General features: G+C 50.5%; 1 protein-coding gene across 1 annotated transcript; it reads right to left on the reverse strand.

The window, feature by feature from the left end:
* Window positions 1-4,803: 4,803 nt before the first annotated feature.
* Window positions 4,804-11,366, reverse strand: LOC309415149 (stomatin-like protein 2, mitochondrial; the record flags this gene model as incomplete). The annotated part of the gene is given in 10 exon segments (XM_082012589.1): window positions 4,804-4,935; window positions 7,485-7,523; window positions 7,525-7,595; window positions 7,598-7,607; window positions 7,865-7,944; window positions 8,264-8,408; window positions 8,953-9,081; window positions 9,761-9,915; window positions 10,886-10,985; window positions 11,322-11,366. Coding segments are annotated over 10 exon segments (891 nt in total). The 5' UTR covers window positions 11,352-11,366.
* Window positions 11,367-12,338: the final 972 nt, after the last annotated feature.

Consider the following 12,338-nt stretch of genomic DNA (forward strand, 5'->3'; position numbering starts at 1 on the left):
CTAATTCTCTCCCCCGTCCCACTGTGGGAGGGGGAGTGAGTGAGCGGCTGCATGGTGCTTAGTCGCCGGTTGGGGCTAAACCACGACAACCACACACCATCTCCCCTGCCCTGAGAGACTGTTATGACAGATGGAGCCCAAAGTCACGGACCAAACGAACTCAACAGATATTTTGGGTGGATGGTCCATAGGCTATGGGGATGATATCTGTGTATATATATCGAAAGACAGGGAAAGTGGCAGTGATTAATTGGAATGTATTGGAAAGTGTAGGACCTGGGCATGACGTAGATGGTATGGAATAAGGGGTGGATACTGTCCTTGTTTCAGCTGGGATAGAGTTAATTTTCTTCCTAATAGTTGGTATAGTGCTGCGGTTTGGATTTAGTATGAGAATAATGTTGATTGATAACACAGTGATGTTTTTAGTTGTTGCTAAGCAGTTGTAGTGCTTATACTCAGTCAAGGACTTTTCAGCTTCCCATGCTCTGCCAGCGGGGAGGTGCACAAGAAGCTGGAAAGGGGCACAGCCCGGACAGCTGACCCAGACTGGCCAAAAGGATATTCTCTACCATATAACATCATGCTCAGTATATAAAACTGGAGTTGGAAGGGAGGCAACCCTTCCTATCTCAACCCATGAGTTTTTTTCCGATTCTCTCCCCCATCCCACCTCGGGGGGAGGCTAGCGAGCAGCTGCGTGGTGCTTAGTTGCTGACTGGGTGTGACGAGCTAGTCTCTCAGACGGAGGACTGGTCATGTCTCAAACGTTGTTCTCGGAAGATATGACCACAGAGAGTACACAGATGTTGCAAAACCAGTTATCTGAAGGATTGAGACAGCACAGGTCCTGCATAGGGGGGTCGGCATGCTTTTCCCAACCTCCTCAAAAGGTCAGTTGTCAGTTAACTCCAGAATGGGGGGGTTCGAACACAGAGACCCTCTACGCTTCCCCCCCCCCCCATTAAACGAAGGTTCTAGAAAGTTAGACTACGCATGAACTAATGGGCATTACCTGACAGAAACAGACTATATAAAACCACAGGATTGCATCAGGCATTAGCGCGCACTCCACCACTCCGGCACTAAGAAGACTACGACTACACTGGATCCTGGGCTGGTGATATCTTTTCTCTCTCTCTCCCCCCACCCCCTCCCCCTCTGCCTCCCTCTTCCTCATTCTTCCCCTTTATCTTGTTAAGTTTAGGAAGCTTGGCCAGTTGCCACACTCTCCGTTACCTATTGGTTAATAAAAGTCTCAAAGAGTAGTTGTTGCTGCTCTTATTTATCACACAGAGGATCACCAAAATTACCTACCCCAGGCCCTACTGAGTGCCTCAGTCTTCATTGGCAGTCTTTCTTCCCATGCTTCTCAAGTGGATGGACTGCAAGATGAGGACTAGAGGAGCAAACTCCCTCCTGCTGCAAGAGAAGATCAGGTTTGAGACCACCTGAGGAACCTGAACATACACAAGTCTATGGGACCTGATGAGATGCATCCCAGAGTCCTGAGGGAACTGGCTGATGTAGTTGCCAAGCCACTCTCCATGATATTTACAAAGTCCTGGCAGTCAGATGAAGTCCCTGGAGGCTGGAAAAAGGGAAACACTGCATCCATTTTAAAAAAGGGTAAAAATGAGGACCCTGAGAGCTACCGACCTGTCAGCCTCACGTCTGTGCCTGGGAAGATCATGGAACAGGTCCTCCTAGAAGCTGTGCTAAGGCACATGGAGGACAGGGAAGTGATTCGAGACAGCCAGCATGGCTTCACCAAGGGCAAGTCCTGCCTGACCAACCTAGTGGCCTTCTATGATGGAGTGACCACATCAGTGGACAAGGGAAGAGCTACCGATGTTGTCTCTCTGGACTTCTGTAAGGCCTTTGACACGGTCCCCCACAACATGCTTCCCTCTAAATTGGAGAGATATGGATTTGATGGGTGGACTGCTGGGTGGATGAGGAATTGGTTGGATGGTCACATCCAGAGGGTAGTGGTCAACAGCTCAATGTCCAGATGGAGATTGGTGACGAGTGGTGTCCCTCAGGGGTCCATATTGGGACCAGTACTCTTTAATATCTTCATCAATGACATAATGGGATTGAGTGCACCCTCAGCAAGTTTGCAGATGACACCAAGCTGAGTGGTGTGGTTGACATGCCTGAGGGATGGGATGCCATCCAGAGGGACCTGGACAAGCTCGAGGCATGGGCCCGTGTGAACCTCATGAGGTTCAACAAGGCCAAGTGCAGGGTCCTGCACCTGGGTCGGGGCACCCGCCAGTATCAATACAGGCTGGGGGATGAAGGGATTGAGAGCAGCCCTGCTGAGAAGGACTTGGGGGTACTGGTGGATGAAAAGCTGGACGTGAGCCAGCAATGTGTGCTCGCAGCCCAGAAGGCCAACCATATCCTGGGCTGCATCAAAAGCAGCGTGGCCAGCAGGTCAAGGGAGGTGATTCTGCCCCTCTACTCCGCTCTGGTGAGACCCCACCTGGAGTACTGCATCCAGCTCTGGAGCCCTCATCACAGGAAAGACGTGGACCTGTTGGAGGGGGTCCAGAGGAGGGCCACAAAAATGATCCAGTGGGATGGAACACCTCTCTTATGAGGAAAGGCTGAGAAAGTTGAGGCTGTCAACCTGGAGACAGTTCTCAGCCTGGAGAAGAGAAGGCTCCAGGGAGACCTTATTGCATCCTTCCAGTACTTAAAGGGGGTTTATAAGAAAGATGGGGACAGACTTAGCAGGGCCTGTTGCAATAGGACAAGGGGTAATGGCGTCAAACTAAAAGAGGGTAGTTTTCAACGAGATATAAGGAAGAAATTTTTCACAATGAGGGTAGTGAAACCCCGGCACAGGTTGCCCAGAGAGGTGGCAGATGCCCCATCCCTGGAAACATTCAAGTTCAGGTTGGACGGGGCTCTGAGCAACCTGATCTAGTTGAAGATGTCCCTGCTCATTGCAGGGGGGTTGGACTAATGACCTTTAAAGGTCCCTTCCAATTCAAACTATTCTATGATTTAATAATAATAATAATAATAATAATAATGATGATGATGATGATGATGATGATGATGATGTAATGAAAAGGAAAATAACAGAGAAGAAATAAAACCCAAGAAAGACAAGTGATGCAAATGAAAATAATTGCTCACCACCAACCGACCGATGCACAGCCAGTCCCCGAGCAGCAGCTCCCCCAAACAACCTCCCCTCTAGTTTTATTGCTGAGCATGACATCGTTTGGTATGGAATATCCCTTTGGTCAGTTGGGGTCAGCTGTCTCAGCTGTGTCCCCTCCCAACTTCTTGTGCACCCCCAGCCTACTCGCTGGTGGGGTGGTGTGAGGAGCAGAAAAGGCCTTGACTCTGTGTAAGCACTGCTCAGCAATAACAAAAACATCCCTGTATTATCAACACTGTTTCCAGCACAAATCCAAAACATAGCCCCTTACCAGCTACTGTGAAGAAAATTAACTCTATCCCAGCCAAAACCAGCACATTCAGGAAGAGTCCTTCCCAGGTTTCATCACCCATGAGGACCACTCTCCTTCCTGAGGCAGCAAGAAAGTAATTAACGAGAGCAGGGAGCCCACCTGAGTCATACCATTACCCACACTAGTGCAAAGAGTCTGGGCAGATCCAGGTCATGGTCTGGAGCACTGGCTCCTCTCCAGTTCACACTCAAAAGGGACCTAAAATTAAAATCACCATCTGGTTGTAAATGAGTTTGAATACAGGGAGTGGCCAGCCCTGTTTCTAAGCCTACAAGTGCCCCCCACACTAAATCCACCAGCACAACCTCATTACTTATCGTGGACCTCTGACACATCACCCCAGCAGAAATACCCGGTTGAACAGGCCAGAAAGCAGACAGTTACCTATTTGTACTACCACAGCTTTTAGGAAGATGCAGTGCAAAGCAGACAAACCCTCTCCAAAGGCCTCGCAACCCCACTGTAAAACACAAGGCGGTAGATGGCTGCCGCCCAGCTCCCCCACCTCCCTCAGAGTGGGGACCCCGAGCACCCCCAGCTCAAGCAAAACGTTGCTTTAATTAATTGCCACAGTTGTTCCCCTCCCCATGGTGCATGCTACAAGGAGCACCCTATAGGGAACCACCCCTACACACCCCAGAGGCAGTGGCACTGTTGTGAGGCACCAGGTGGGGGCTGCACATGACTGCAGCAGGTGGGACAGGGATCCCCAGGCTCCTCTTGCAGATCATCACACCTTCCTGCAAGTCAGCAGGAACTCCCAGCAGAAACCTGCTTAGGTGTGGAGTACCAGGGCACGGACTCTGGCGGGGATTCAGGCCAAAGACCTTTATTTCTACAAGTGTCCGCTTATTATGCAGTTACAGCTCTTTCACGCGCCACAAAATACGTCCTGGTTGGTTACCACACACAGCCCACGCGCTTCTCCACAGTCAGGATTCGCTGCCTGAAGGTGTCCACGCACTCCTTTGCTTCCTCTTAGTTGTTTACCACAGCTCCTTCTCCTCAAGGCCGAGCCGTGCGGATGTCCAGCTGTTTACCAGCTTCTCAATGCCACAGCTCCTTCTCCTTAAGGTCGAGCCCTTGCAGGGTGATCCCAACACTTAGGAGCAATGGTCTCCACCTCAGTGGCACACGAGCAGGTTGCGCTCCCAAGTGCCAGGGGATGTGCTGCAGCACCAGTACCATTTATTATGTTATTTAAATCCAAATACAAAATAAGGACCAAGGGAAGAAGAAGAGCATCTGACCGGGGAGGGCAGCAGGACAGGACTGCCCCAGGCAAGGGTCCAGGATCTTTCTGGCTCCACTAGCTGGAGTTGGCCTGTTCTGCCTTAAGCACCTCCATGGTGGGAGGCTGGGGGTCCTCACAGACTGGAGGCACCTCATCCTGGGTCTTCACAGTTTGCAGCTTGGTCAGCATAGTATAGATGCCCAGGGCCTGGAGGGAATGAGAGCACCATGGGGGAGGAGAGGGGAAACTGCACGCTCCGGGGCTGTGGCAGGAGAAGACGCTGTGTCAGAGCAGGCAATTCCACTGTGTTGCAAGTCAAGTAAGTGGTGCAAGAAGACCAGCTTGGCTGAACAGGGAACTCCTTGTGGAGCTCAAGACAAAAAAGAAACTGTATGATCTCTAGAAGCAAGGTCAGGCTTCACAGGAAGATTACAGAGCCGTGGTTCGCATATGCAGGGAGAAGACACAAAAGGCCAAAGCTCAGAGTTGAAACTCTCCAGTGTTGTGTCAGACAACAAGAAGAAAGGCTTTTTTAAGTATGTTAATAGCAAGAGGAGGTCCAAGGAAAATATTGTACCGATACTTGTTGAAGATGGTCGCTTGACAAATGGGGATGAAGAAAAAGTGGAGACATTTAATACTTTTTTTGCCTCAATCTTTAATAATACTGACAGACCTTGGGCTGCCCAAGGTCTGAGTCAGAGGACCATGACTGTGAAAACAGTGACTTTCCATTTGTGGACACTGAAATTGTCAGGGAGCAGCTGTATCAGCTGAATGTTCACAAGTCCATGGGACCTGATGGGATTCATCCCAGAGTACTGGAAGAGCTAGAGGATGTCACAGCAGGACCTCTCTTGATCATCTATCAAAGGTCTTGGGAGGTCCCTGCTGGCTGGAAGCTAGCCAACATTATTCCAGTCTACAAGAAGGGCATGAGGGAAGACCCAGGGAACTACAGACCTATTAGTCTAACCTCAGTTCCTGGAAAAACTATGGAGAAGATCATACTGGGTACTATTGAAAGGACAATGCAGTCATCAGGCAGAGTCAACAAGGGTTCACAAAGGGAAAGTCCTGTTTAACTAATTTGATATCCTTCTACGACAAGGTCACCCGCCTAGTGGATGAAGGGAAGAGGGTGGATGTAGTTTTTCTGGATTTTAGTAAAGCTTTTGATACTGTCCCTCACAGCATCCTTCTGGACGAGTTGTCCAAGCGTGGGATGAGCAGGTACACAGTGTGCTGGGTGAAGAACTGGCTGAAGGGCAGAGCTCAAAGGGTTGTCGTGAATGGGGCTACATCTGGCTGGCAACCAGTCACCAGCAGTGCTCCTCAGGGCTCAATTCTAGGGCCAATCCTGTTCAATATATTTATCATTGATCTGGATGCAGGAGTTGAATACACCATTAGCAAGTTTGCTGATGATACCAAACTGGGAGGTGCTGTTGACTCTCTTGAAGGACAAGTTGCCTTGCAGAGGGACCGAGATAGATTGGAGCATTTTTGTCCCATTAATGGGACAAAATTTAACAAGTCAAAATGCTGGATTCTGCACCTGGGATGGAGTAAGGCCAGGTACAAGTATAGATTGGGAAAGGAGTGGCTGGAGAGCAGCCCTGCAGAAAGGGATCTGGGGGTGCTGGTTGACAGTAGGCTCAATGTGAATCAGCAGTGTGCCCTGGCAGCCAAGAGGGCAAACTGCATCCTGGAGTGCATCAAACACGGGATAACCAGACGGTCAAAAGAGGTGATCATCCTGCTGTATTCAGCATTGGTGCGGCCTCACCTGGAGTACCGTGTGCAGTTCTGGGCCCCGCAATTTAAAAAGGATGTTAAGGTACTTGAAGGCATCCAGAGGAGGGTAACAAAGTTGGTGAAAGGGCTGGAAGGCATATCCTATGAGGAGCAGCTGAGGACTCTGGGTTTGTCTAGTTTGGAGAAAAGGAGGCTGAGGGGAGACCTCATTGCTCTCTACAGCTTCCTGAGGAGAAGTGGAGAGGGAGGTGCTGATCTCTTCTCCCTAGTATCCAGTGATAGGACGCATGGGAATGGTTCAAAGTTGTGCCAGAGGAGGTTTAGACTGAACGTTCAGAATCATTTCTTTACTAAGAGGGTAGTCATACACTGGAACAGGCTTTCTAGAGGTGGTCAGTGCCCCAAGCCTGTCAGTGTTTGAGAGGCATTTGGACAGTGCCCTTAATAACATGCTTTAACTTTTGGTCAGCCCTGAAGTGGTCAGGCAGTTGGACTAGATGATCACTGTAGGTCTCTTCCAACTGAAATATTCTATTCTAAGACTGGATGTGCAGTAGTAGTGGGACAAGGCAGGCAGGGCCACGAGACGGTGGCTTCGGGAACTGACCTGAACCCCTGCTCCATGTTCAGCACAAGGGTAGACAGGGAAGAGGCAAACTTTCACCCCAAAGAGACAGTGAGAAAGTCAGCGCTTGCCTCGTATTTTTGCCAGCTTATTCTGGCACAGAGAGAAGGGTCCTGGCTCCTACAGCCACAAGCCAGCTCAGGCTGGTCCCTGAGCCAGAGATTGCCGCAGTGGGGATGCTCCTGTTTCCAAAGGATGCTGTGAAGCAGCTTTCCCAGCCCACAGCTTCTATTTCAGACCCACCCACCAGGCCAAATTCCTCCTCATCTCCCTTTTCCTGGCACAACCACCCCCTCCACAAGGGCCAGGCCCCACCAGGCTGCCACATTCACTTCCCTCAGGCAAGAGACAGGGTCCTTCCAACCACATTGATCTGTGTGACCATGTTGGTGACACCACCAGTGTTGGCAGGGCAGCAGGATGGTGTTGGAGTCTTTGGCAAGCTTGGAAAAGGTGCTCACGTACTGCTCTGCCACAGAGAGCAAGCGTTGCCGTGCTGGGGAGAGAGGGCCGAGGCTCAGCAGTGAAGAGGCGAGTCATACCTTGACTACACATCAACATGAGTCGAGAGCTGTGCCCCTACCCCCAAGCCCACCCTGGGCTGGTAGCGGCCCTCAAGACAACAAAACTCCTCGCTGCTGCTGAAGATGCCAGGGAGCATCCGAGATAAAGCCAGGTGCCACCCTGGCCTTGGTTTCATCTTCCCCAGTGCTAGCGCCAAAGCTGTGGCTGCCCCAAGGAGTGATGGCTCACCTGCTGTGCCAGAGCAGCTGCCAGGAGCTGAATAGCCTCAGCCTTGGCCCTGGCCTTGACCAGCATGGCACTAGCTTCTCCTACAACAAACCACAGCAAAATACACATCAGAACCACAACAAAGTGCTTCTAAGGAGAAAATCAAGACAACTTTGTGCATGCAAAGCCTCTTCTTCCACAACAATAGCACGGTGATGCAACACACCTCCTGCTACCCCAGGCTGCAGGGCAGCAACACGAGCTGGAGCTCAGCCCAAGGGCGCCAGCAAGGAAGGATCAGCGTGGCTGAGGAAGCCTGGCCCACAAACAGTGATGTGGTCTGCAACTCAGGAGCATCATCCCTCAGCGTAGAGGGATACAGATCCCCCAGGCCCCGCATGTTCTAGCCCAAGGCACTACCAGCAGCTTTGTTGATTTGTTTGGCCTTCTCAGATTCTGCTGCCAGGATCTGGGCCTGCTTCTGCCCCTCAGCCACGTTGATAGCCAATTCCCACATCCCCACTGACTCCAGCACTGTCGCCCGCTTCTGTTGCTCTGCCTCCACCTGCAAACACAGGTCAGATGTCAGCCTGCCATGGCCATGCTGAGGAAATCCCATCTGTGGGGCAAGCACAGTGAGGACATGCTCCTATGTCCTGCTTGGGCAAGCATGGCTTAGCAGAGGATAAGAACACAGGTACAAAACGTCAAGCGATCCCTGGTGAGGGATGGTTCTGCTTCTCACGCTGTACAGCCCTCCCCAGCCCAGTCCACACCTAACCAACCACTTACCCCTCTTCTCCCCTTTCAGCCCAGAAATCTGGCGCTCCACTTTTCTCAAGGGGAAACTTTCAGCTCTGGGATTTTCCTTCTACAGAGCCCAGTAGGGATTTTAAAGGGAGCTGGCAGGGCTTGCATGTACCAGGCAGGAGCCACCACTGCCGAAATAAGGATGAGAATGATTTATTCAATAGCTATACGTTCGCAGCCAAAGTGTCAACAGGCTTCCCACAGGAGGGCCCAGTGCTGCCAGCTCTGTACGGTGAACAACCGTACTGCATGGAAGAGATTTCCCTCTCGTTCCAGACCCCTCACCCAGAGAACTAAACCTGCATGGATTCCTTCACGCGCGGGGGCACGTGGATGTCCCTGATCTCGTAGCGCAGGCACTGGATGCCCCAGCAGTCTGAGGCTTGGTTGATGGCATCCACAATGTTGGCATTGAGGGACTTCCGTTCCTGGGAGGCACAAAAAAAAAAGGCAGAGCGCAAAAAAAGAGGTGCTTAGCATGAGACAGGGGTCAGAAGGGAAACCTCCCCTCACGGGCCAAGGTCAGCCAGAAAACCCCAACTCCACAGGTGTAAGGCAGGGTCAAATGCTTCCCACATCTCTTGAAGGGGTTACCTTCTCCTAGGGAGGGCAGTGCCCAAAACTGAAATTGCTGAGATACAAACATCTGGCATACATCTGAATACAAACATCATCCAGGAATGCCAACAGCTCCTGCTTCTGCCCAACAAATGCAGCATGAGGGTTACAGCCCCCCTGAACCAGGTCAGCCAGGACACTCATCACTGGGCCTGAGCAAAGAGTCACTGACTCAAGAGAAACACAGCTGGACCAGTCAGGTCTGGACATGCACCACCTATCATGCTTTCCAACTAACCCAGGGCAGGGGGAAAAAATAGCTCCCGTTAAAAAAAAAAAAAAAAAAAAAAACCAACAAAAAAAAAAAACAACAAAAAAAAAACCAAGACCCATCTTCAAGGATTCACTAGTAGGTCAACTGAAACAGAAGCCCTCTAAGCAAAGGGCATTTTGCTGTTAAGTGTATCAGCCTGGCCATGCAGACCCCCTGGGGTTTTGAGAAATGCTGCTTAGATGCTGGCAGCTCCGTGATCCACCTCCCCAGCTCACCTGGAAGACACTGTCGAGGGAGAGTTTGCAAAGTTCAGATCTCATGGTGGTCTGGGCCAGCTGGGTCACTGCATACTCAGGATCTTCCACCCCATAGCTGGCCTGCAGAACAGAAGCTAAAAACAGAATCGATGGGACCATCAAGAGGGACCCCAAATGAGGCAGGATGGGCAAACATTAAGCACTAAGATGAGAAACCTGCCACAGACACCCCTGCCAAAGAAAAGCGGGGTCCAGAGCTGAGATCTGCCTTCCCCTCCTCCTCCCATTCCCTAGGGAGGGAACAGGGTGCTTAGTCCACCCACCTCGCAGAGGACAGCAAGGTGAGCAGAAGCTGAAGAGTGCGTTAGAGAGAAGTGAGCCAGCAGAGCCAGGCGAGTGGTGCCTGAGAGGCTGCCAAGGCAGCCAGCTGGGCGCTGCAGTACATGCAGACTGTGCTGGGCGCAGCCAGAGACACTAGGAGGCTGCCTGTTTAGTGAAGCAGCAAAGTAAAGCCATGGCAACCCCCTCTCTCCTGACAGAATTAGCAGAGCTGGGCAGGGTCATCCCTTTCCTTCCTGGTGTCAACAGCGTGGCATGGAAGAGGAATTAGCTGAAATGGACCTCCTTATGCAAAGGGCTTTGTAAAAAGGACCCTGACGTTCCCTACAAAATGCCTCCTTTTGATGTTTTAATAAACAAGAAGTCTTAGGTCTCCAGATCAAAACTTTTCATACTGTAGTTATTGTAAAAAATAAAAGATTTAAGGGGAAAAAAAAAAACACCAAAAAGCTTAATACTAAAATTGTAACAGAGATGACCATTAACCTGATCTGAAATCTTTTTTACAGAAACACAGGGGAGATTTTTCCTGGTTCAAGACAGGAAAACATCTGAAATCTAAAAAAATTAATTCCTGCCCAGGCGCGTTCAACCCATCAAGAAGAGGCAGCTGCAGCCCGCAGAGAGCAGACAGGACCTCCTGGGGTTCTCCCACTCCCAATGCCACGAGGACAGTCAATCCCGGGTGCCCATGGACAGGGCTGAGTATGGAGTCTGGGACGTTTCCACTCTTCCCTGCTCTGTCCCTTGCTCACCCTGGATACAGTGGAAGGAAAAGGGCAGGACGCAGAAGCTGTTCCTTACCTAGGGTGACAGCTAACTGCTCTGGGACGTTAACGACTATTTCTTTGAGACTCTGCACACAACGAATCCAATCCAGCAGAGGGATGAAGAAGTTCAAGCCCTGTGAAAAGGGTGGGATTAGGTGGCTGAGCCCTCTAATCTGGGGTTTCACCCCCCCAGAGAGCTCAGCCAGGCTAGAGGGCTGTGCAAACAAAACTCAAGTATGCTACATGCTGTAGATGCTGCAGGCAGAGCAAACATGCTTCCTACACAGAGGAAATTTAGGTTTCTCAGTGCTTTTAATACCCCATCAAAGGAAATTAGTCTACAAGCAGCCAAAAGGATCACAGTCTGGAAGAATAAACACATCATCCTCTGAATCCTCACGCAAAGGACATGCCTTGCTACAGCTTTAGGAACCCGCTGAATCCAGAAGGGAAGAAAAGCAGCTCCTTACAGGCTCAAGGATTCGGTGGAACTTGCCCATCCTCTCTACCTCCTGTTGCAGCACAAAGAGCACCCCAATATTCACAAGCAGGCTGGAGTTCAAGTGGTGTGGTGCTGGGGCCAGCCACGCTGAACGCTTCAGCTGTTGGGAGCACTGGAGAAAGGAAAAGGAACAGGATGGAGACTAGCTGCCGGCACCTCAGAGCCCAGTGCCATCCCTGCACGAGCACAAACATGCCTGTGCGCTGTGCCGGGCAGCCCTGCCCCAGCCCCTTGCATGTGACAAGCCTCCTCCTCCAGGCCCTGCTCTCCCATCTGGGATTGCTGCTCAAGGCCCTGATACACCAGGGTGGGAAACATCACTGACAGCCTGAACAAGCACACACCATGAGGGGACATGGGCTGTCCCCACAAGGATGAGACCTAGGCCCCAGTATCAGTGAGAGTGTCAGGGCCTTCTGAAATAAGGATCTAAAACAATTATAAGGTTTTTAGCATGTGTCACTAATCAACTGTAAGTTTTGAAAATTTCTTAATATATGGAAGGTTATTGATTACATGATTAGTTTGACTTTAGTATAGAATTCTTTAGCCTAACAACTGTGTGATTATGTTTAACGGCCTACTCTCATAGTCCTTAGGCTGTATTTCCTCAATGCTAACATTGTAACTATGTGTAAACGGTTAATCACGAGGAAAGCAGGCCTCATGAAAGTTAAAACAAAGAAGAGTTAAGAGCAAGGACTGGGAGATTAAAGAGAACAGAGAAGATATCTTAACCTTGAGCATAGAGACAGACTGGCAGGAATGCTCTAACAAGGATGATAAGAAGGAACCGCTTGGCTGGACAACAGAAGGGGCAAACATCCAAGAAGAAATTATCCTCAAGAGACCCGTGACCATAAAAGGGAAAAAGGAGTAGGGGACTAGCTCCCCAAACGACCACCGACGACCACCCGAGACCCCCGCGCATGCGTAGTGTAGTTTTGCAACGCCAGCATTATGTAAATGTAGTAGATAAGCAAGG

This window comes from Phaethon aethereus, assembly GCF_964289735.1.
Source record: "Phaethon aethereus genome assembly, chromosome: W".
NCBI classification, from domain to species: Eukaryota; Metazoa; Chordata; class Aves; order Phaethontiformes; family Phaethontidae; genus Phaethon; species Phaethon aethereus.